The following is a 25893-nucleotide window of genomic DNA, read 5'->3' on the forward strand; positions in this document are numbered from 1 at the left end:
GCTCTAAAGGTCTGCCCGGGGATCCCTTGAGTCCTCAGCTAAGTTTTGAGAAACACATCATATAAAGAGCTTCCCGAAGCTGGGGGAAGAAATACCCCCAAAAAGGCAGAGAAAAGACTCCCCGGAGTTCACACAGGGCCAGGAATAGCTCAGGTTCCCACTGAGCAGAGTGGAAAATTTCTTAACTCAGAGGCATATGGCGGGTACTCCGGAGTGGGAACAATGACCTCTGGACCAAAGGCTGCTCTGCTCCTGCCCACAAACAGGACCCACAGGAACTTGGGGAGTCCCGCATACGGGCGTGTGCTTTGTGCAGTAGTGATTGTGGTGGTGAGACAAGAGGGCAGGACAGGATGGGGTTTACAGTGGAAGAATCATTTCTCCCCTAATCCCAAGAAGGACCTGCTCCCTGCAGGGATCCTTGCCTGGTAGTCATGGGAACCACAGAAGACAACAGATGCCCAGGTCCTCAGACAGGCCTGAGCGTGGCTCTGAGCTATTGTAGTAATTCTGTCATCCACAGCTCAGAGAAAAAAGCAAGAGAGCTTTGGGGACTTCTTGTGCAAAAAAAGCAACCAGACATGTGGGCGCAGGACCTTAGCAGGTGACTAATGAGGCTGTTTGTGTTCTTTCGGGAATTGGGGGGGAGGGTGGGTGCAGCGGCGCGCTCCAGCTTCTGAGGATTCTCCTACCCCTGCTCTTTGTTTCTAAGATAACGAAGGCTGTCAGCAGAGCTTCCTACAGCTCTAGGTGCTGGCCTGCTCCCTGGGGACGAGGGGGAGGCCTTGAGGACTGTTTTCAGTTGACAAACAACACCTGGGACATACATACTCCTCTTGGCACAGAGGCCTGCTCAGATAAGACCATGGAAAATGGACAATCGTAAACTGACAGCAAATAAAAGCTGGAGGACCTTTAAGGCAATGCAGCCCAAACCCAGATTTTTTTTTTTTTTCCAAAACCAAATTTTTAAAGTTGAGGCAACCAAGGCTCAGAGAGATCATTAGCAGTTGACCTGGAGCTAGACTCAAGAATTCTGATATGCCAAAACCGGTTTGGCTCAGTGGATAGAGCATCGGCTTGCGGACTCAAGGGTCCCAGGTTCGATTCCGGTCAAGGGCATGTACCTTGGTTGCGGGCACATTCCCAGTAGGGGGTGTGCAAGAGGCAGCTTATCAATGATTCTCTCTCATCGATGTTTCTAACTCTCTCCCTCTCTCTTCCTCTCTGTAAAAAATCAATAAAATATATTTTTTAAAAAAGAATTCTGATAGCATCTCATGATAAAATTGCATAACATGTAATGAACCTAAAGCAGTAATATTATAGTGCAAAAAATTAAAATTTAAAAGCTATCAAGACTACAGTATAAAATTTTCAAAAGCCTCCTAATATTTAAATCAAAATAGGGGGGAATAGTAGAAGAATATCATGTAAGGAAAAATACCCTGTAAGTAAATTACATCTAGAAAATTTGTACTTTAGAAAATTAATTATAAGGCTAAAAGCAAGACACCCATGAAAAACACACATGGTGTCAAAACAAGCCAGAGGAAAATCATTGGGGCAAAAAATGAAAAAGGATCCCAAGTCAATTTTATAGAAAATATCCCTTTATTAACTTTTGGTCGAGAATATGTTTGTATATTTTCAGAAAACAATTCCGAGACCATGTGGATTCCGGCAACAGAGAGGAATCGACAGGACTACTCCAGCCATGAAGACAGAAGAGAAGCAGTCCAGAGATGGAAGATGCTTACGTCGCCTTCCCATACTAACAGTTAGCAGCTGTGCGTCACTGCAGGTTGCCCAGGACCAAACCAGAGAGCGTCAGACCTGCAATACCACCATTTGTCCACCATCCAGAACTGAAATATCATTGCTAACATGTACACATAAGGAACTGGTGGACATTGAAATTGGGTCTCAAAAGAACTGTTGGCCCAGAAAGAAACTCACTACAGACTGATTCATTTGCCTTTCAGCATAACCAATATTGCTTGTCTCATTTTCGGTTCTTATAAGTGTATTTCTAGTAGTACATGATCTCACTCATCTAGGGGAAATGATGAACAACATAGACTGATGAACAAGAACAGACCCAGAAACAAGGAGGCATGGATCAGACTGTAGGGCCTCAGAGGGAGGGTAGGGGAAGGTGGGGATAAAGGGGAGAGATCAACCAAAGGACTTGTGTGCATGCATATGAGCCTAACCAGTGGTTAAGGACAACAGGGGGTGGGGGCATGTGTGGAGAGGGGTGTGGGATGGGAATGGGGGGATGAGGACAAATATGTGATACCTTAATCAATAAAGAAATTTAAACAAACAAAAAAAAAGAATTCTGATAGCAAGTAACAGCTCTGGCTCTGGAGTCCAAGGGCCTGAGTTCAAATTCTGAACTATACCATTGACTAGCGCTGTAGCCATGACAAGTCACATAACTACTTGGTGTAAAGTAATTTTATTCCTTACCTCACATCATCCTCAAAAACTAGTTAAGTGGATCAAAAAACCTAAATATAAAGAGCTAAGACTAGCCCTAACTGGTTTGGCTCAGTGGATAGAGCGTCAGCCTGCAGACTGAAAGGTCCCAGGTTCGATTCCGGTCAAGGGCATGTACCTTGGTTGCAGACACATCCCCAGTAGGGGGTGTGGAGGAGGCAGCTGATCAATGTTTCTCTCTCATCGATGTTTCTAACTCTATCCCTCTCCCTTCCTCTCTGTAAAAAATCAATAAAATATATATTTTTAAAAACTAAGTAATCTAAAAAAAAGAGCTAAGACTATAAAACTCTTAAAATTATGAGACCTTAAGTTAGGTAAGATAGGCTCCATAAAAATTTAAAATGTATATGATTCCAAAGGCACCATTGAGAAAGTGAAAAGACAACCCAAAGAACCGGAGAAAATATTTGTAAATTGTATATCTGATAAGGAACTCTACAAAGAACTCTTACAGCCCAATAAAAATACAAATAACCCAATTTTAAAATGTGCAAAGGATTTGAATAAACATTTCTCCAAAGAAATAGATAAATGGTCAACAATCACATGAAAAGATGTTCAGCATGAATAGTCATGAGGGAAATGCAACTCAAAACCACAATGAGATACCACTTCGCACACATAGGATGGCCACAATAAATAAGACAGACAATAAAGAGTGTTGGTGAGGAGCCTGGGCAGGTGTGGCTCAGTTGGTTGAGTATCGTCCCCTGCATGGATGGGGATGGAGGGGTTGCGGTGGGAGGTTTGCGGGGGGAGGGACTGGTCAGGGTATATGCCCAGGTTGTGGGTTCAATCCCTAGACAGGGTGTGTACAGGAGCCAACCAATCAATGTTTACTTTTCTCTCTCTCCCTGGGACATACATAGCAGATTCGGCAATATTTTCTTCATTATTATTTTTAAAATATATAAAATATATTCCTCTCCCTTCCTTTCTCTCTAAAATCAATAAAAATGTATCTTGTTTGCCTGGCTGGCGTGGCTCAGTGGTTGAGCGATGACCTATGAACCAGGAGGTTGTGGTTGGATTCCTGGTCAGGGCACATGCCCAGGTTGCCAGCTGGATCCCCAATGTGGGCTGTGCCGGAGGTGGCCAATCAATGGGAATAACCAGGAGACATCCGTAATTCAAAAGTCACTTCCTTTGGCAGATCCCTCGCTAAGAGTAAGTGCAAATGAGGCTATGATCAGGAGCCTGTCCTTAACTCTTGAAAATATTGCCGTCAACTGTAATTGAAAAATAAAAAAATGATTTTAAAAATATATAAAAAATAAAGAAAAGCCCTAACCGGTATGGCTCAGTGGATAGAGCGTCAGCCTGTGGACTGAAAGGTCCCGGGTTCGATTCCGGTCAAGGGCATGTACCTTGGTTGTGGGCACATCCCCAGTGGGGGGTGTGGAGGAGGCAGCTGATCGATGTTTCTCTTTCAAACATGTTTCTAACTCTCTATCCCTCTCCCCTCCTCTCTGTAAAAAATCAATAAAATATATTTTAAAAATAATAATGAAGAAAATATTGCCGAATCTGCTGCTAAAGCAATAGCCGCCCCACAAAATCCCTAGACTCTGTGGCCAAAGTTGTTCTCAATACTAGGAGAGCCCCTACTCATCTGTTAGCGGAGCAATGGCCAACATCACTTGTTGCCCTTGGACGGACGGACACTTCCTGGGAAGGCTGAGACTGAACTACAGAAGATCACTGAATAAGCACGTTGTTGTTAAAACAGTGACTCCTCCAATAGAGTCTTTGACTTATTTAATTCCAGTTGCTTTGGGTCTTGAGAGCCATAGCTTCAAAGTGCATTCCAGACATGGACAATTAATTCATTACCCTGCTTGTAATAACCATACTATTTCCTTGGTGTGCTGTATCCTCTCAAGTTTTATTTATTTTTATTTTTTAAAATACACACACATACACACACACACACATACACATATATATATATATATATATAATTGATTTCAGAGAGGAAGGTAGAGGAAGAGAGAGATGAAAACATCAATGATGAGAGAGAATCATTGATCACCTGCCTCCTGTACATCCCCTACTGGGGATGGAGCCTGCAACCTGGGCATGTGCCCTTGAATGGAATCGAATCTGGGACCCTTCAGTCTGCAGGTGGACGCTCCTTCCACTGAGCCAAACCAGCTAGGGCTCAAGTTTTTTTGTGTGGTTTTTTTTTTGTAAATATATTTTATTGATTTTTTACAGAGAGGAAGAGAGAGGGATAGAGAGTTAGAAACATTGAGAGAGAAACATCGATCAGCTGCCTCCCGCACACCCCCTACTGGGGATGTGCCCACAACCAAGGTACATGCCCTTGACCGGAATCGAACCTGGGACCCTTGAGTCCGCAGGCCGACGCTCTATCCATTGAGCCAAACCGGTTTCGGCAGGGCTCAAGTTTTAAATATACATGTGTAGCCACTAACTGCCAAGCAAGTGATCTCCCTAAGACTAGAACGTCGGAAAAGGATCAAAGAGAATGACTTAGAGAATGTGAGCCCCATGTTGTGACCTGTAAATGCCACACCTGTAAAACACCAGGCTTTGAGAATTCCAGGGCATCCGCTGGAAGTAGCGCTAAAGGCTTCCATTTTTATTTTTTTTATTACCTCTCTCAGGCCGGGAGTCTGATAAAAAGGGTGGAATTGTTAAAAACAAGACCATAGGCCCAAACTAGCATCACTTATGCCAAGCCTCACATCACCAAATCCAGACTTAATGAGAGTTTGGATTTTCCCAGAAATGGAATCTTAAACTCTTAAGCCTGTCAATCAAGAACTGCCTGATCCGCACTGGTTGTGTAACCTGCCTGGTAGGCCCCTGCCAAAGGAAGCTGACTTTGCAGTAACCAGCTGGCATTGTTGCTTCATCTAACTTCTTTTTTAAGAAAAATATATTTTATTGATTTCTTACAGAGAGGAAGGGAGAGGAATAGAGAGTTAAAAACATCGATGAGAAAGAAACACTGATCAGCTGCCCCCTGCACACCTCCCACTGGTGATGTGCCCACAACCAAGGATCGTGCCCCCAACTGGAATAGAACCTGGGACCCTTCAGTCCACAGGCTGACGCTCTCTCCACTGAGCCAAACCCGTTTTGGCCTAACTTCCTTGTTCCCGCTCCCTCCTGCCTACAAAAGGCTTTGGTTTTGTACAGCTCCTGTGAACTCCTTTCCGCCTGCCAGCCTGGATGCTGACTGACGCATACATTGTTGTGAAAAGCCAGTAAGATCTTTAACATTTGCTCCGTTTTTAACAACATAAAGAATCAGAATAAACCGATTTCTCTTTTTGCTTTAGAGTCAACATGACTTGGCACTATTACCCAATCCTGCCTTTTTAACATTTGTCTATTTTGTCCAGCGTGACTTTTCCCAGCAAATTGGCTCTGAAAAACGTTACATTAAAGGATTCTTCATTCTGATTCTTGAGTTTTCTGACACTCCCTTAAATTGTGCCCCCAGGTACCTCTCCCTAAGGACCCTCCCCACCTCCGTCCCCGCTGAAATTTCTTATTTATCATTAGCAATTTTTCGGATCGCTACACTTTGGAGTTCTATTTCTTTTCCCTTCACCTTCTGACAGTATGTCTCCTCTCTGTTCTGGAGGATGAAGACTCCACGATAATTTGAATTTTGCAGATACAACTTTTTACCCTGCTCTGTTCAGTTACACAAAGTAGGACTTTGTGTAAAACCACTAAACTTGACTGTCGTGGCGAGCCTTGCAATGCTTCACTGTGACTGCTCTCACCCCCGCCCCCCCAACCTTGGACTAGCTCCTGGCGGGGAGTTACTAGTTCCCGATTGTGAGGGGCAGGGATTGGCGCGGGCACACGCAGCCCCAAGTGCAGCATCCGGGCCTCGCAGAGGAAGAAAAGGCTTTCTCCGCAGCAAGCATCCCAGGCGGCCCCAGCCCTGACGCCTTGGCCCTCAGGACCCAAACCCCAAGTCACAGTGACTCAGCGAATCTGCAGCTGAAGGGCCGCGGCCGCGCGCACCTCCCTTTTGGCTCCCCAGTCCCAGCGCGGGGGCAGTTTCCCTCGGGGCAGCGAGAGGCCAAGAGGCGCGCCCCCCTCCTGTGTCCCCAGGCAGGGCTGTGGCCAGACAGGCACACCTCCCACTCCCACCCAGACCCAGGAGACCCCTCTCCCCTCCCACCCCCAGGGCACCCTTCTCCCAGGTCCCGAGGTCCCTCCTCCCTGCGCCAGACTCCCCTTTCCTTCCTGGAACCCCAGCCTCCGCGAGCTCCGCCCTGCATCCCAGGGCCCGGGAGTGGGGGGGGGGGGGGGGGGGGGGGGGGGCCGGCTCCGCCTTTGCTGGGTACCTGGCCCGTGTGGCCCGGGCTGGGCCAGGCCAGATATAAAGCAGCCCCAGCTCGGCTGGCAGCACCCACGAGCCTCCTGAGACCTTGTCCCCCGAGCCCCGCCGCCCAGCGCCCCGCCGGAGCCATGGCTGGTGAGTGCCCCGCGGAGCTCGCAGCGCCCGCCCCGTTCCTCGGCTGGAGACCGTGGGCTCGGCCCCGAGTTCTCTTTCTTGACTCAGAACTGGCGAAGTGAAGGCCTTAGGGTCCTGGGATGAGCCCTGACCAGCGTCGGGCGAGGGGAGCTCCTGTTCCTAAGCCGCCCACCCCCGTCATTCGGGTGGGCGTTCAGGAGAGACGCCCTCCCCGCCGAGGTCCGCAAAGGGACCGGAGCCGGGAGGTGCGCCCCCAGGGCGTCCTGGGCGCCGTCGGCCGTGCTCGCTTCCATCAGCCGAAGGCGTGCAGGCGGCCGACAGACCCGGATCTTACTCTGCAGGCGCTGATCACAGTCTGTGTGCCCCGCGGTTCCCGGAGCCGGCCCCGGGCCCGGGGTGCAGGGCGGAGACTCAGTTCCCACCGCAGCCCCTTCCGGAGCCTTTCTGCTCGGCCGGCCCTAAAGCACCGCTTCCCGTGGAGCTGGGTCCCTTGCTTCTCCTATGAGGCTCATGCCAACTGGCTGGCTGGCTGTGTGTTTTATCATCTCTCTTTGGGTGAATTATTTTCTTAACTTTTTTATTTTAGAGAGAGAGGTGGAGGGAGGGAGAGAGAGGGAGAGAGAGAGACAACATCGATGTGTTATCCCACTTATTTATATTTATGCACGCACTGGTTGATTCTTGCATGTGCCCTGACCAGGATCCAAGTTTGGCATATGGGGATGACACGCTATCCCAGGCGTCCTCAAACTACGGCCCGCGGGCCACATGCGGGTGTTTTTGCCGTTTTGTTTTTTTTACTTCAAAATAAGATATGTGCAGTGTGCATAGGAATTTGTTCATAGTTGTTGTTTTTTTAAACTATAGTCCGGCCCTCCCACGGTCTGAGGGACAGTGAACTGGCCCCCTGTTTAAAAAGTTTGAGGACCCCTGCCCTAACCAAATGAGCTACCCGGCCAGGGCAGCTGTATTTCTTGCAAATATATCCTTCCTGTTTGTGTCTTGTCTTTTGTTTCTGTGTTTCATGGTAATAGGCATGCCTCTAGCTAAAGCAAGGCATAGATCGCCTGACTTTCCCCTTTCCTGGGAAGCAGCTTTATGCTTTACTACTTAGGAAGTGCTTGTTAATATTGATAAGAAGTAAGTAATGTGTATATTGATAACAAGTAAGCCAAGGGGATAAAAACTGACAAAGCAGTGTTCAGCAAACACTGATGTGACTAACGCAAAGGTACACCGCAAAGAAAAGGCGAGTCAGCGCCGAAGGTACTCACCTTTCTCCCAGGAGTGTCCAGTCCACGGGTTGATGAGGAAGGCGGTGGAAATTTGTGGGGGCAGCTTCAGAAATTCCTTTCCATTTCCCCAGGCCTTTCAAAGCAGATGAATCACTCTCATAGCATTTAAATCCTCGTCAAACTTACATCCCACCGACTCAGGGTTTATGGAGTCGGAAATGCCAGGACCAAGCTGGGAGACCCCCTTTGTTGGCGTCCGGAGGCCTGAAGCGCACACCTGGCCGGATTTAACCTCCTAGGCGCCGCCTGTGCCAGGTGTGGTTCATAAGGAAAGCAGGCAGAGAACTGAAGGCTTACGTGTGCTTTTCTGGCGCATTTTCTTCAAACAAGACACAACAGGTGCAGGTGCTTTCTCTCCGAGCTCCAGCCACGGTCGCCCCTGTTAAGCATTAGCAGGATATGAGAAGGGGCACCGAAGATTAGGAGAAACGGTGGTGGGGAGCTTCCTGTCCCGGGTACTCCGCCCCACTCCCTCCACATGGTAGCATGGATCCATTTATGTCTCTACACTTTTAAATTATTCCAGCTTCCCCACGTACTATGTAAATTCGGGTGATAACTTGCTTTACTTTTCTGTGTGCATCGGTTTTCTCATCCATAATATGGGGATACTAATTGTATCTTCCTCTGAGGGTTACCGTGACAACTGAAAAAGGAGTGCAAAGCACTTAGAGCAGTGCCGAGCACAAAATAAGCAGCCGTTACCTGCTGCTACTGCAAAAGTAAAGCATGCTTATTCTAACAACTTCACTCATATGTGGCCAAGAAAAAGGTCCTCTTTCCCCCCCACCCCTTTGTCATCTCTTACTTATCTAAGAAAACTATTAATAGTTTCGTATGACCATTCCACATCTTTTCCCCCTCATACCAATATAGTGCAAATCTACCTGCATGTACAGGGTGTCTCCAAAAATGTATACACGCACTTTGAATAACTCTAAAGGCAGTGTTTATTAAAATACTAGCGGCCCAGTGCACAAATTCGTGCACCTTGAAAGGAACTGTGGGCCATGAGGCTGCGGTGGGCACAGGGGCGGGTCTTGTCCCATCCTCTGCCCCTCCCCCCCTCCCCTGTCTGCTGGCAGCCCCACTCCTGCCGCCGCTCCCATGCACTGCCAGTGCCCGCCCCAATGGCTGTGCGCCATCAGCGGGTGTGAGCTGCAGCTGCTGCCCTGATCACCCCTCAGGAGCAGGGGGAGGTGGAGAAGCCCTCAGGGGCAATCGGGGTGGCAGTGGGTGCTGACCTGCTGACGGCGCTGAGTGATCGGGACTGGCGCTGCCAGCAGTGGGTGCAGGCGAGGTTGGTGCCGGCAGTGGGTGTGAATGGTGGTGGCTCTGGTGCCAGCAGCGGATGCAAGTGGGGCCGGCGCCGGCTGCAGGTGCAAGCACCCCGCGGAACCACAGCGCACGGGAGCAAAGAATTTTCAGTAACCACCAGAGGCTCACTCCAATGAGAGCCATCAGCGCCCCGCCGTGTCTGGCGTCCCCGCTCATCTGCTCCACCATCCCGCTGCAGCCGATGCCAGCCATGTTCCGTGCTCTGCCGCCTGCTGCTGACGCCCGCCATGTTCCATGCATGCCCCCTGGTGGTCAGCGCACGTCATAGTGACCGGTTGTCCGGTTGTTCCATCGTTCAGTCTATTTGCATATTAGGGTTTTATATATATAGATATTTCATTTCCATTTAACAGGTGTCAGCTGTTAAAGTGTGTTACATTTTTGGGGGACAACCTATATGTAGTTTCTTTCTTTTTTAAAAATAAAAATGGATTCACATTCACTTCATTTTATCAGTTAATATATCCTGGATATCTTTCTGGGTCCCTGTATATATAGTAGTTAACTCATTTTTTTTTTTAACATAATTTTGACTTCAGAGAGGAAAGGAGATAGAGAGAGAACATCAATGATGAGAGGGAAAGAGAGAGAGAGAGAGAGGGAGAGAGAGAAAGAGGATATCATTGATTGGCTGTCTCCTGCATGCCCCCTACCAGGGATCAAGCCTGAAACCTGGGTCTGTGCCCTTAACTGGACTCGAACCCCGCAGGCTGATGCTCTATCCACTGAGCCAAACCAGCTAGGGCTCATTCTGGTTAACAGCATAATATTCTGTAGACTGTATGTACCATAATTTATTTAAATGCTCCCCCCAAAATAGACAATAGGGTTATTTCTGATTTTTGCCAATGGAAAGAATGGCACAGTACACTTCCTTGTTCTTGTGTCCTGATGCTTTCAGTCTGGAGAACAGAGTCCCTGAAGTTGGAAGGCTAGATCAAAGGTTTATGTGCCTTTAAAATCTTAAGAGCTTCAGCCTGATGACTTCCTTAAAGGCTGAGGCCATTGATATTCCTGCTGGAAATGTGCCAGTGTTCCTGCAATCTTTATAGCCCTCGGTGTTGCTTGTCCTAAGTTGTTTTGCCAATCCGATAGGCTGCTAACTCATTTTTTACCACATACTTTGGGTGTGTCAAAATAGGCAGAAAAGCATTGATCGTACTGGCTCACTCAGAGAGGACATCCTTCAACTATGCCATGAAGGAAGCGGCTGTAGAGGCTCTGAAGAGGACAGGATGGGAAGTCACGGTGTCGGACCTGTATGCCATGAACTTCAATCCCGTCATCTCCAGAAAGGACATTACAGGTAGGAGCCGCTCCCCGCTTTGGTTAGGTCTTTGTGGAACTTCTCGCCCGTGGGTTCTCTGGTCCCGCCTTGGCCCCAAGGCCTCACCCCTCTTTTTCCTCTCTGCAGGTAAACTGAAGGACCCCGAGAACTTTAAGTATCCTGTCGAGTCTGCTCTAGCTTATAAAGAAGGCCGTCTGAGCCCAGATATTGTGGCTGAACAAAAGAAGCTGGAAGCTGCAGACCTTGTGATTTTTCAGGTGTGGTAGGACATCAGAAGGGGTGTCGGGACACTTGAATTCTTTCTTTTAAATCCTCACCTGAGGATATGTTTTTATAAATTTGAGAGAGAGGAAGGAGGGAGAGGAGGGAGGGAGAAAGAAAAAGAAAAACATTAATCAGTTGCCTCCCGTACCCTCCCTGCGCAGGGATTGAACCCGTAACCTGGGTATGTGTCCAGACTGGGAATCAAACCCACAACCCTTTGGGGCACGGGACAGCGCTCCAACCAACGAGCCACACCGGCCAGGGTGGGACACGTGAATTCTTATTGTCCTAGACCTGCCATCTGATTAGCCATGTGACCTTAGAAAAGTCACTTACCCCGTTACGGCATTCTCTGTAAAACAAAACAAGGTCATTACTTCAAATGTACAGCGTTACACAGATTTACAGATGCTGTGAATCGGGCTGTGTTACTCTGAAAATATGAATGCGACTTCAAAGATGAGGTGTCAGTCTTAATCTTTTTTTCAATTAGTGATTTTTTTCCATTTTTCAATTCCAGTTGACATTCAATATTATATTAGTTTCAGGTATACAATATAGTGGCTATCCTATCTAATAAAGAGGGAATATGCTAATTGACCCTCACACTGTCGCAAATATGGTGGCACCCACAGCCAATAAGGAGGGAATATGCTAATTGACTGCACCACCCTCAAAGATGGCGGTGCCCACAGCCAGTAAGGAGGAGGTATGCCAATTTACTGCCACGCCCTCAAAGACACGCGCAGTGCCCACAGCCATAAGATGGTGGGGCCCAGTTCCCTCAGCCCTGCCGGGGCGCCTGCCTCTGGAGTCCCCCAGTTCCCTCAGCCGCCCAGGGCCAGCCCAAGATGCAGGCAAGCCTCGGATGGCGACTGCCCAGCTGCCCACGGCCAGCCCAAGGTGCAGGCAAGCTTCGGATGGCGGCTGCCCAGCTGCCCAGGGCCACCCGAGGCTCAGGTAACCAGGGCCAGCCGGGGCTTGTGCTGCCGGCAGTGGCAGCAGCAGAGGTGTGATGGGTCGTCGCCTTCCCCTGATCGCCGGGTCACCTCCTGCCTTTGAGGGCTCCCGGACTGTGAGAGGGGGCAGGCCGGGCTGAGGGACCTCCACCCCTCAGTGCATGAATTTTCATGCACCGGGCCTCTAGTAGACATATAACTTATGAAGTGGTTCCCCCCATAAGTCTAGTACCCACCTGGGACCATACTTAGTATTACAAGATTATTAACTACATTTGCTAGCAGTACTTTACATCCTCATGACTATTTTGTAACTGCCAATAGGTACTTCTTAATCTCTTCACCTTTTTACCCAGCTTCCCCACCCTCTCCCCTCTGGCAACCATCAGTCTGTTGTTCTCTGTAACTATGAGCCTGTTTTTTTGTTTTTTTTTTTCCATTACTTTTGTTCTTTAGAGTCCACATGTAAGTGAAATCACATGGTGTTTGTCTTTGTCTTATTTCACTTAGCACAATACCCTCTAGGTCAATCCATGCTGTTGCAAATGGTAAGATTTCATTCTTCTTTATGGCCGAGTAATATTCCATTGTGTATATGTACCATATCTTCTTTATCCACTTGTCCATTGATGGACTCTTAGGTTCCTTTCATATCTTGGCTATTGTAAATAATGCTGCAGTAAACCAATTAGTGACTCTTCCTGGGACCTCTCGGTGAAGTCTGCCTTCTCCCCCTCTCCGTAAGCATCTGGCCAGTTTGGAGTGATACCAGCTGATATGCATCGTCCTGCGTACTGTGTTTCAGCGGCAAACCATGGCCTTTCTTCTGGAAGCCACCTCCCCATTTAGCAGTCAGTACTGGAAATATATATGCCTCTGGTAAACCATCTTTTTTTAAAAAAATACCAGATTGTACTCAATGACTTTGTTTCTATCGATTCCAACTAGCTTCTTGATCTTGAACATGGAACGTATATGAGAGTGGAAACATCATAAGAAGGGTGATACTGGCTGTGGTTTTTGCAATTATTCAGTCATCTGCAAAGAATCCAACCTTTGCAGTCTCCTTCTACCTGAGGCCTGTTGCCATGAATCAAAGCCACAGCCATTAGCCACAAAGGATGCCTTCTTGGTCTATGTTGTCTACTGTGTCTTATCCTAGCACAGCCAAGGCAGCAGCAGTAGCGGCTTTCAATCCCGCATCTCAGGATCACTATGTTTTAGAATTGGAAAGGACTTTGGTGGTCTTTTAATTTAGCTTCCGTCCAATGCATATGTTTTCCTTACTATCCTGTCAGTACAACTGTGCAAGTTGTCACTGCAAAATAGCAACATACTAACGGGCAATGTAAGCACTGTGCATTTATTATAACAGTTTCCCGACAGATGACAGGAAAAGTCTAGTTCTAGAAAAATCAGTGTACTCTGTATGATAGTCTTTCAACGTGGGAACAATGTGTCCTGGGAAAGAGTGCTTTAATTCATATCAAGGGGCCATATGGGCTAGTCCCCTGCTCAGTTTACTCACTTCTCCAAAAACAACTTGAGGGAGAGTCAACTCTTAAAACCCTGCAAGCCAACCAGGTCTATTTTCAACTCTGACTGCAGCACATCCAAGGGAAGCTAATCTACTTGCCTAGACGCCCTACCTACCCGTCCTTCCTAAAAGCTGCAGATCTGGTCCCTGTCGGTGGGAGAGTCATACATGGAAGACTAGGAAACGCTGCTGGAGATCATTCAAGCCCCCCCCCGTTTATAGATGAAGCAAATGAAATGTAGAGGTGGTCTGGGGTTTGTGTGGCAAAGGTCAGGCATCAAGTTAGTGACGGATTCAGGGTGAGAACACAACTCACTTTCAAGCCGGTGCTCTTTCTGTTCTAAAACCCTATTTCCTTAGCCCCTTTTCTGTAGGTCAGCAATCCTTCAAAGAGAGCGCTAGCAATTCCTACAAATTCCTTCTGTGTCCTAGATTTTTTCCGTCTGGGCTTGTTCCATGGCCACTGCCTTTAAATCATGAGTCAGGGAGAAGAAATACTGATATAGTTCTTGCTCTGCTTTTATCAGGACAAAAGTCCCAACAAGACTTTCTCATGGGAATTCCCTGATAAACCTTAGTCACACTGATCATTGTTTGCAATTCTGAGTGGTTCTGTTTATTCTAACTGATAGGATTTTACATTTGTGAGCACAAGGTACATGCTTCATTTAAAAAAAAAATTTTTTTTCCACTTCAGAGAGGAAGGGAGAGGGACTGAGAGATAGAAACATCAATGATGAGAGAGAATCATTGATTGGCTGCCTTCTGCCTGCCCCCTACTGGCGGGGGGTGGGGAGATCGAGCCCACAACCCAGGCATGTGTCCTTGGCTGGAATCGAACCTGGGACTCTTTAGTGCACAGGCCGACGCTCTATCCACTGAGCCAAACCAGCTAGGGCTGCTTCATATTTTTGATACCAAACCTTTAAAACAAGCACTTGAGAAAATATTGATTTAGGTATCGCACATTGGTCTGGAGTCCTTGCTGTCTAAACTGCATTGCAAACATGATTTCATAGAAACAAATATTTGCATGTGGCCTTCTTCAGACCTACCCAACGTTTGTACCTTTTTTTTTTTTTTTTTTTAAATATATTTTATTGCTTTTTTACAGAGAGGAAGGGAGAGGGAGAAAGAGTTAGAAACATCGATGAGAGAGAAACATCAATCAGCTGCCTCCTGCACACCCCCTACCGGGGATGTGCCCGCAACCAAGGCACATGCCCCTGACCAGAATCGAACCTGGGACCCTTCAGTCCGCAGGCCGACGCTCTATCCACTGAGCCAAACCGGTTTCGGCCAACGTTTGTACCTTTAGGTAGAAACAGGAGTGTCAGGCTGACTGACGAAAGATGATTCTTGTCTCTAAATGCACTGTCTCCTCCAGAAGGAATGATATGGGCCTGAAGAAAGGTTCGCCCTCAGTGAGGACCCCGAGCCTTCTTCTGTGCTGGGGCTGGCCCGACCTGACCTTTGTCATTTCTTCCACAGTTCCCACTGCAGTGGTTTGGAGTCCCTGCCATCCTGAAAGGCTGGTTTGAGCGAGTGCTCATCGGGGAGTTTGCTTACACATACGCTGCCATGTATGACAAGGGACCTTTCCGGGTAGGTGAATGGTTCTGCTTTTTCTAACAGCTGGGTGCTGGGGAGATTCAGTCCTGAGGCAGAGTTTTCAGCACAATTAGATACTACGGTCCAGCTCCAGGTCCCTTTGGAAGAGATGCATAATTAAGTTTTAACAGACATTTTGACATGATGTTTAAGATTTGTTTTAAAATACCCCAGTGAAAAGAGAGGTAAGGGGATTAGATAAAACTAGAATGGATATCTGCCAAGGGTTGAAGCTGGGTGGTAGATGCATCATTATACAGTTGACCCTTGAACAACACAGGTTTGAACTGCACAGGTCCACTTAGATGCGGATTTTCCCCCCAATAAAAACTGTAAATGTATTTTCTCTTCCTTATGTTTTCTTAATAACATCTTCTTTTCTCTAGCTTACTTTAAGAATACAGCATAAATACATATAACATACAAAATATGTGTTAATCCACTGTTCACATTGGTAAAGCTTCCAGTCAACAGGAGGCTATTAGCAGTTACATTTTTGGTCAGGCAAAAGTAATACGTAGATTTTTGACTGTGTGGGGGGTAGTACCCCTAACCCCTGCATTGTTCAAGCGTCAATTGTACTATTTTCTTTATGTTTGAAACGTTCCATAGTAAAAATAAATAGTCTGTCTTCATTTTTCAGAGACCCAAATACTACACAAGAAGCATTTTGAGACCTTCTAGATTACATGCCTAGAGCTGTGCCTAGCACTATAGGGAGACAGAATAAAACAGTAAACAAATAACCCCTAGGCACCAGCAGTCAACACTGATTTTGCATTTTCATGACAATCTCCCCGGATCTGCCACACCCAGGGGTATGGAATCCTTGGCTTGACCCTGCTCACGTGTCTGTCTGTGGCACCGCCTTCCAGGCAGGTACTTCTGCAGAGTCATAATGAGTGGCTCAGAGGAGTCAGCGTATGAAGTAACATCAACAGCAGATGTTGTGTGTCCTCCCTGGGGCTGTTTCATTGGCTCCCTGTCACCGAGGAGATGCTCAGGGTGATGCCCTTTCTTTACAGAATAAGAAGGCGGTGCTGTCCTTCACCACTGGTGGCAGCGACTCCATGTACTCTCTGCAGGGAGTCCACGGGGACATGAATATCATTCTCTGGCCAATTCAGGTACCTCATTTTCAGCGAACCTTCGGGGGGATTACCTAATTGAGCTCTCTATGGGGTCCAGATCCTCAAGATAACTGAAAACAGACCTGAGGTGAAAGCATAGTAATGATTCAGAACTACAGGGAGCTTCCTTTTAAGACTTACCTGTCTTCCCAGGCCCCTGTGCTTACGGAATAACCCGTGTTATTCCACACACTTGTCCACACACCTCTCGTAACCGAGCACTAGTGCAGCCACATGGTCTGATTCTCTCCAGGGGACTGACAACTCTCCAATCGTCCTACCCTTCTCCAAGAATAGTCTCACACACTATTAGAGTGCCCTCCACCCCAATTTAAGAAATGCTTTCGTTCAGTGAATAACACTGAAGTCTGAAGTATGCTTTTTGGTGGTCACTGGGCTCTCAAGACAATCTCTTCTAAGGAAGAGGGGTGGAGAGAAGAGCAAATGAGGTGGTCACCTATAATATTGGAGAATTAATATTACTATTGGAGAATGGATGATAAGCACCGTTTGTTAAGATTCATCTAGGTCTATGGAGAGGCAGGGAGCAGCAGGCAAGGGAGCGGCTGCCAAGCAGCTGCAACTCTCCCTTATGGAACAGAACTTGCGACACTTCTGGCAGAGGATCCTAGGCTGGCACAGGTTCAAGGTTTTATTCATATGAAGAAAAGCACAGCTGAATAGGCTAAAATAGGTAACAGGCAGCTAGGTCTGGGAGCAGAAGGTGAGAGAATCCACTTCTGAACTGCTTCTGCAGGGTGCCTCCACCTCCACGTCAGTGTCTTACTGGAAAGCCCCGATAAACCTTGTGCTTTGTAGATGGTACAAACTGTTTGGGGTTTGTAGTGACTCACCTTTGTGCTTTGTGTACCCCCAGAGTGGCACTCTGCATTTCTGTGGCTTCCAGGTCTTAGAACCTCAACTGACATACAGCATTGGGCACATTCCCGCGGATGCCCGACTTCAGGTCCTGGAAGGATGGAAGAAACGCCTGGAGAATATCTGGGATGAGACTCCATTATATTTTGCTCCAAGTAGTTTCTTTGACCTAAACTTTCAGGCAGGATTCTTATTGAAAAAGGAGGTCCAGGAAGAGCAGAAAGCTAAGAAGTGTGGCCTTTCTGTGGGCCATCACTTGGGCAAGTCCATCCCGACTGACAACCAGATCAAAGCCAGAAAATAAGACTCACCAAGGCTTGATTTCCTTCTGAAATGTAGCCAAGTCTAGGTTTCTTGTTCAGGCTTCCTTTAGTTTTTAAGATTTGTGTGTGCTTTTCTTTTTCCACGAGGAATGAATATAAGAGAGATTAGACTATTCATACATTTTTCGATAGTTGTTTTTTTTTAAACATAACTGATTTTTACAATTGCTATCATGGCAAAATTTGATTAGGCTCAAGAGGACATTTAAAAAATAAAGCAGGGCAAAGGTATAGAAAGGTGCTAGAAAGTATTCTTTAAGGTCCTATATACAATTTAATCCTTCTCTTAGGAACACATTTTTAGGGTTAAATCTGGCTATAAAACATCCAACTCTTCAATGACCTATTTTTAATGATCTCTCTGTGGTTTGCAGCAAAAGGGAATTGCTCAGAGAAAGCAATGACTGAATCTGTCAGACCTAAGGGACTTGATTAGTTAATAATCTATATTTGCTTGTGATATACATTGGTTTTAATTACTACATAGTGACTGATATGCCTAATCTGAGTGTTTCTCTTCCTTTAACTTCTGTTGTTTGTATACAGTACACACAGGTACCTTGAGATGAAAAGCTAATAAAAGTCTCCTTTGCCTCAATCTTCTAATTTAATGGCTGCAGAGATAAAACAACACATCTGTGTACTACAATTTGCCACAATGAATGAATTCAAAGGGAAATAGTGCCCCAATTCTTAAAAATATCCTTCCACAAACACTGCTGTATATGTGATCTATAAAACCACGTGGAAAGTTTTTTCCTATATCATTGCTAAACAGATGACTTTCCATTTAAGGATGTATTTTGGTCACATGACTTTTGGGATAAAATTGTAAGCCTGCGTTTCATTTTACTTTGGTGAACAATTTTGGCACAATATTCTAATTTCACATTGAAATTGTTAAGTGCAGCGCCACACAGTTGGTATAATTCAAGTAGAGTATGATGAAAGACTGCCCTCTTGTGGTGCATGGCAAGAAAACAACAAATGCAAAACAAGGCGGCCTGAAACTGGGACTAGCTGCTTACCTGCCACAGGAAAGGATGGCGCCAGGCGCCAGAGAACCTCAGTTGCCACATCACTGGCTATTTTTTCCTTTTACAATATCCACAATGGCAGATGGCTTGGTGCTTCAGTTTCGTGAAAATATTTTCCTTTGCCTTCTCCTCACTTTGTGTACGTTTCTAAAAGTTCCAAAGGAAATAAAATCCATTTATGCAAAACAAACCCACACTCTAGTTTCAGTGAAGTTAGAGAGGCATTCAGGCAAAAATGGAATCTACTGGGGAAGATGGGGTGAGAGAATTCAGTAATTAATTATGGTCAGAGCTTGTCAGGTGACTTGGCTTGAGAGTTTGCCTAACAGGGCTGCTTCCTACTGACGGGTAATGACACACATTTAAAGAGATCCAGGAAATAATCGAGTGGTGTAGAAATCAAGAAAACCAAAATGCAGGAAGCACATGCCAAGGGGAAGTATTTATTCTGATTTGCCCGGTTTATTTAGGTTTATCCAATCAATGGGCTTGGCACCCTTCTAGGTACTGGGGATGCAGCCAAGTGCCTACTCTCCTGGAGTTTGCATTCTAGTGAAGAAGGAGAGATGAACAAATATGTCAAGTGGTGATAAATGCTAGGGAGGAAAAGCAGAGCGGGGGGGGGGGGTTAGTGATGGGATATGAGTCCCGTTTTATACAGGGTGATCAAGAAAGACTGCTCTGATAAAGGCTCCGTTTGAGCAAACTCCTGGAGTGAGAGTGAGACATGGGTATCTGGAGGAAAAGCACTGCAGGCAGCAATGACGTGAGTGCAAACCCTGAGGCAGAGCATGCTTAGTATGTCTGAGGGTGAGAAAGGAAGTTACTAAAGCAGAGAAAGGAAGAGAAGGATGGGCCATACAGAGCTTCGATCAGATCACAGAGGGCCGGCCGTATAAGCATTGTTAAGAATGTAAAGATAGGAAGTCCTGGAGGATTCTGAGCAGAGGTGTAACATGATCTGGCTTATGTTTAAGTCTGGCTGGTATGTGAAGAGTCAAGTATGAGGGGTAATGATGGATGTGGGGAGAATTTTGGGAAGCTATTGTCACAATCTACATATGTTTTGGAACCAAGGTGATAGCAATAGATATGTTGACAAGTGGCTGGATTCTGGGTATATTTCAAAGACAGGAATAACAGGATTTAATGATGGATTGGATCTAGGTCAGATAAAAACAAAAACAACACACTTTAGTGGTATTTTGGACTAAGCAGTTGGAAGAATGGAGATCCCATATAAGTTGAGGAAGAATCTGGAAAGAGTATTGGGGGCAAGAGTGGGAATGGGAAGGGTGGTATCAAAATCTGACTTCAGACATGTTACATTTGAGACGTCTATTAAGACAGCCATGTGAAGCTGTCAAGGTGGCAGTTGGATAATAGGAACCTAGAGTTAAGAGAGAAATTATGGCTAAGGATACCACATTTGAGAATCTTCAGCATGTGGGTAATATATAAAGCAATGAGACTGGATGAGGTCACCTAGGAACTGCGTTATGATAGAGGAGACCTGATGAATGACACCTAGGGCTCTCCAATGTTAGGAGGTCAGCGAAGCAGGAGAGCCGAGTGTGGTGTCCTGAAAGCCGAGGAAGAAGGTGTTTCAAGGAGGGAGTGGTCAGTGTGCCAAATACTGCCGATAAGCCACGTAACAGAGGCTGGAGAACTGACCTTTAGACATGGCCTCATGGAGGCCATTGGGGGTTTTGACAAGAATCAGTTCAGTACAGTGTTGTGATAAAAGCCTGATTAGAATGGGTTTAAGAATAGAAGGAGAGGAAGTGGAAACTGTGTGTGGTTGAAGGGAGTTATTTATTTGATATTCTAAGAGATAAGGGACATTTATGTGCCAGTGAGAATGACTCAGAAAGAGAGAAGGTTTTTTTTTTTTTTAAATTTCTTTATTGATTAAGGTGTCACATATTTGTCCTCATCCCCCCATTCCCATTCCCCACCCCTCCCCACGGATGCCCCCACCCCCCTGTTGTCCTTAACCATTGGTTAGGCTCGTATGCATGCACACAAGTCCCTTGGTTGATCTCTCCCCGCTACCCTCACCCTCTCCTTCCCTCCCTCTGAGGCCCGACAGTCCGATCGATGCCTCCTTGTTTCTGGGTCTGTTCTTGTTCATCAGTCTATGTTGTTCATCATTTCCCCTAGATGAGTGAGATCATGTGTTACTAGAAATATACTTATAAGAACCGAATGTGAGACGAGCAATAGTAGTTATGCTGACAGGCAAATGAATCAGTCTGTAGTAAGTTTCTTTCTGGACCAACAGTTCTTTTGAGACCCAATTTCAATGTCCACCAGTTCCTTATGTGTACATGTTGGCACTGACTTTTCAGCTCTGGATGGTGGACAAATGGTGGTAATGCAGGTCCGACTCCCTCTGATTTGGTCTCGCATGGATGCAGGGGCGCAGCTTCTCCCGGACTTAGGGGCGCGCAGCCTCACCCGGACCTGGGACCCAGCATCACCCAGGCCCTGGGGCGCGTGGCCTCACCCAGACCAAGGTGTGTGCGGCCTCACCCGGTCCCGGGATCCAGCCTCACCCGGACCCAGGGGCGCGTGGCCTCTCCCAGATCCAGGGGCGCGGCCTCACTCGGACCCGGGACCCAACCTCACCCGGACCCAGGGGCGCGTGGCCTCTCCCGGACCCAGGGGCGCGGCCTCACCCGGACCTGGGACCCAGCCTCACCCGGATCCAGGGGCGCACGGCCTCACCCGGACCCGGGATCCAGCCTCACCCGGATCCCGGGACCCAGCCTCACCCGGATCCAGGGGCGCACGGCCTCACCTGGACCCGGGATCCAGCTTCACCTGGACCTAGGGGCGCATGGCCTCTCCCAGACCCAGGGGCGCGGCCTCACTCGGACCCGGGACCCAACCTCACCCAGACCCAGGGGCGCATGGCCTCACCCGGACCCAGGGGCGCATGGCCTCTCCCGGACCCAGGGGCGCGGCCTCACCTGGACCCGGGATCCAGCTTCACCCGGACCCAGGGGCGCATGGCCTCACCCGGACCCAGGTGTGTGCGGCCTCACCCGGTCCCGGGATCCAGCCTCACCCAGACCCAGGGGCGCATGGCCTCACCCGGACCCAGGGGCGCGGCCTCACCTGGACCTGGGATCCAGCTTCACCCTGACCCAGGGGCGCAAGGCCTCACCCAGACCCGGGATCCAGCCTCAACCGGATCCAGGGGTGCATGGCCTCACCTGGACCTGGGATCCAGCCTCACCCGGATCCAGGGGCGCATGTTCTCACCCAGACCCGGGATCCAGCTTCACCCGGACCCAGGGGCACACGGCCTCACCTGGACCCAGGGGCGTATGGCCTCACCCAGACCTGGGACCCAGCCTCACCCGGATCCAGGGGCGCACGGCCTCACCCGGACCCGGGATCCAGCTTCACCCGGACCCAGGGGCGCATGGCCTTACCCGGACCCGGGGGCGCGTGGCCTCACCTGGACCCGGGACCCAGCCTCACCCAGACCCAGGGGCACGTGGCCTCACCCGGACCCGGGATCCAGCTTCACCCGGACCCAGTGGCGCGTGGCCTCACCCGGGTCCCGGGACCCAGCCTCACCCAGACCCAGGGGCGCATGGCCTCACCCGGACCCCAGGGCACGTGGCCTCTCCCGGGCCTAGGGGCGCACGGCCTCACCCAGACCTGGGATCCAGCTTCACCCTGACCCAGGGGCGCGTGGCCTCACCCGGACACGGGACCCAGCTTCACCCAGACCCAGGGGCGCGTGGCTTCACCCGGACCCCGGGGCACGTGGCCTCTCCCGGACCCAGGGGCGCACGGCCTCACCCAGACCTGGGATCCAGCTTCACCCGGACCCAGGGGCGCGTGGCCTCACCCAGACCCAGGGGCGCGGCCTCACCCAGACCCAGGACCCAGTGGGGCCTCTTCTTCTTGATCCCAATTCCTGTCGGTCAATTCCCTCTCAGCAATTCCTTTGGCCATTTTCTCAAAGCTCTGGGGCGGCTGCCACGGAACTCGCTGGGTGGCAGGCTTGGCGAAGCTCCAGTGCGCCCGGTGCGTGGCGGCAGGCTGATACGAGGTCACTGCGGCGGCACTCGGGTCTGCAGCGGCGACCAGTCGCCGGGCGAGTGCACCTGGATCCGGGACCCAGCGGGGCCTCGTCTTCCCGACCCCAACTCCCATCAGTCAATTCCTTCACAGCAGTTCTTCCGCCCATTGTTCTGTATGGTGTCTGCTCTGTTTTCCAGTTGTAGTTTCAAAATTGTTGTGGTAGGCAACAATCAGATGTCTGCCCTATGCTGCCATCTTGGTCCTCCAGAAGATTCTTAAGTAACCTTATAAATGTGGTTCTGAACACCGTGTCGTCCATTAGTTTACTTTCCTTCATCCCTTCTATTCGTGACCTGCTTTGGTGTCTTCACCTTTTGGCTGCCTCTCTATTGCTCAGCTTCCCCAATCTTCCTGGGTGGTCGCTCTTGATACCCCCCTTTGTGGGCTGAGTGCAAAGTCTTGGTGTTGTTAAGCCTTGATTGCTGTTGGTACACTGGGAGGATTTGACCTCCAGTCCAATTGTCTGTGAGGATCAGCTGTGTCTATGCCGGGAAACAGCCTTATTCAACTAGACTTGCAAAATTGTAAAAGCCTCTGTGCTCAGCTTGGATGGGGCGGAGTTACAGGGTGGAGCCTACAGCCTTGGCTTCCCGTCAGCCCCGCCCTATGAGGTTCCTGTGTCTCAGTGTCCCTCTGTACTCCCTGCAAACACCTCTGAGAGAAAAGTGCCCTGGAGTTTCGCCCACTGCCAAACAGTCTAGTCTCTCCCCCAATGAATTTGGATTCCCAGATTCTCGCCCGGAACTGGGTTTCAGTGTAGTCGGCACTGGGGCTCAGCGCAGTCTGGCACTTTTGTCTCCTTCCCACTAGGGCAATCCAGCGGCACAGTCAACAGACCATCCTCTGCGCACATTCCCGCGCATGCCTCCGGTGCTCTGCCTTTCGCCGCTTCTCTGCATTTCCGCCTTATAGCCCAGATTCCCCCAGTATGAGCCTGGCTTCCCAGGGTCTTTCCCGGAACTGGGGTTCAGTGCAGTCGGAACTGGGGTTCAGCACGGTCCGGAGCTTTTGTCTTCTTCCCGCTAGGGCAATTCAGCGGCACAGGCAACAGTCTGTCCTCTGCGCACATTCCCGTGCGCGCCTCTGGAGCTCTGCCTTTTGCCGCTCCTCTGTGCCTCCGCCCCACAGCCCAGATTCCCCCAGCATGAGCCTGGCTTCCCAGGGTTTCGCCCTGAACTGGGGTTCAGTGCAGTCGGAGCTGGGGTTCAGCACAATCTGGAGCTTTTATCTCCTTCCTGCTAGAGAACGCCGGCCAGGCCGTCAGCCGCCCCTTCCTCTCTGGCTCCGTCCTCCCCGCAGGCGCGCGTGCTCGTGTCTCCGCCCGTGTCTCCATACCTCAGGCTTTTACGGCTCCTCTTTTTCTTGTGGTTTTCTCTTTCCTTCTAGTTATGGGCATTTCAGTCAGCCAGCTTTCCTGTGGTTCTGGATGATGTCCGTTTTGACTTTTAGTTGTATTTTTGAAATTGTTGTGCCAGGCTGTAGGTTAGGTGTTTAACCTATGCCGCCATCTTGGTTTCCTCGAGAGAAGGTTTTGATGTTGGAAAAAGGGGACAAAGGAATATGTCTTTGAAAAGACAAAAGGATATGGGATACAGTGCACATGAGACAGAAGAACAGAGTAATAACAGGCCTAGTAATAATAACACAAGGTAACACTTATTAGGCATTTATGTGTGCTAGGAACTAAGTAATTTTACATGGATTAATTGACTTAATTCTTGAAAAAACTCTGAAGAGAGTCCAATTTTTGTTTCCACGCTATAGATAAGAATTTGAGGAATAGAGAGGTTAAATAGGTGTAGGGGCCAAAATTCCACCTAAAGAAGGCAAACTCAAGAGCCTATGTTTTAAAATATCTGTAATAATAAAAGTGTAATATGCTAATTAGACTGGACGTCCTTCCAGACGACCTTCCGGATGAAGCCGGGGCTTTGAGGGAAGCCTGGGTCCCGGGTGCCAGAGGGAAGCCAGTGCTTCTGGGTAAGGGAGGCCTACTCTTTGCACAAACTTCCTGCATCGGGCCTCTAGTTACATTATACTGCCTCAGTAAAAGCAGGGACAATGGTACCATGAAATAGAGAGCAAGAGTAGCAATCAATACCTCTTCCTCAGAACAAGACCATTCAGTGTTGCTGTTGAGAGACTGTAGCTGCTTTTGTACTGCTATAGTTCCTGTTGTGTCACAAGCAGGATAAATGGTATTTCAGTTCTTATAGGTCTGATTATAAGACTGGCTGCTGAGAATTTGTTCCTTACAAGATGACAGAGCAGTACTTTTACCAGCCTGGAGTAAAACAGGACAACTACTTCCCTTGCTCTGGATACTGTGATTTGAATTACATAAACCAGGACTGCATCGGCTTTTCTGGTGGCCTCTGCAGTCTCATCTTCAGATCAGTCTTTTGCTCACATATGTTGTTTTTCTGGATCAAAGTATTTTTTTTCTAATATTTTTTTAAAATTGATTTCAGAGAGGAAGGAAGAGGAAGAGAGGTACAAACATCAATGATGAGAGGGAATCATTGATTGGCTGCCTCCTGCACGTTGGACCGAGCCCGCAACCCAGGCATGTGCCCTTGACCGGAATCGAACCTGGGACCTTTCTGACCGTAGGCTGATGCTCCATCCACTGAGCCAAACTGGCTAGGGCTGGACCAAAGTATTTTTGATATTTAGTTATTAAATTTCATTTGGTTATTCTCTTTCCAGTGCTGGTAAAGTCAATAGCCAAAAGAAGACAACTTTTAAACATATTTTGAATGTTGGCAACATTGTTGAAATAAATTATATATGTAATTTATTTAATATAAATTAACTTAATCCTCCTAAAGTGACAATTCATTTAGATACATTTGGATATGTTAAAAATTCAGTCACTTTTGCCCTGGCCCTGTGGCTCAGTTGGTTGAGTGTCATCCTCTAAACCAAAAAGGCTGTGGGTTCGATTCCTGGTCAGGGCACATACCTAGATTGCGGGTTCAATTCCCAGTCAGGGTGCATACAGGAGGCAACCAATTGATGTTTCTCTTTCTCTCTCCCTTCCTCCCTAAAAATAAAAAATAAAAAATGCAGAACCAACACAGTCTAAAGCAGTACTAAAATACCAGTTTCTTATATATCATATTCATAATATCCAGGTGTCATCTGTATTA

The 25893-nt window shown here is 48.2% G+C and overlaps 1 protein-coding gene across 1 annotated transcript; it reads left to right on the forward strand.

Annotated features, from left to right (window-relative positions):
• Nucleotides 1-6820: 6820 nt before the first annotated feature.
• Nucleotides 6821-18198, forward strand: NQO1 (NAD(P)H quinone dehydrogenase 1). The gene is made up of 6 exons (XM_008140142.3): nt 6821-6976; nt 10751-10915; nt 11024-11154; nt 15149-15262; nt 16294-16395; nt 17276-18198. The coding sequence occupies exons 1-6, from the start codon at nt 6970-6972 to the stop codon at nt 17579-17581; spliced, it is 825 nt and encodes a 274-aa protein (XP_008138364.1). The 5' UTR covers nt 6821-6969; the 3' UTR covers nt 17582-18198.
• Nucleotides 18199-25893: the final 7695 nt, after the last annotated feature.

This window comes from Eptesicus fuscus, chromosome 21 (assembly GCF_027574615.1).
Source record: "Eptesicus fuscus isolate TK198812 chromosome 21, DD_ASM_mEF_20220401, whole genome shotgun sequence".
In the NCBI taxonomy this organism is placed as follows: Eukaryota; Metazoa; Chordata; class Mammalia; order Chiroptera; family Vespertilionidae; genus Eptesicus; species Eptesicus fuscus.

Coding starts and splice junctions, on each gene's coding strand:
- NQO1 (XM_008140142.3), top strand. Junction 10,916..11,023: donor CTCCAGAAAGGACATTACAG/GTAGGAGCCGCT, acceptor TCCTCTCTGCAG/GTAAACTGAAGGACCCCGAG. Junction 11,155..15,148: donor CAGACCTTGTGATTTTTCAG/GTGTGGTAGGAC, acceptor TTTCTTCCACAG/TTCCCACTGCAGTGGTTTGG.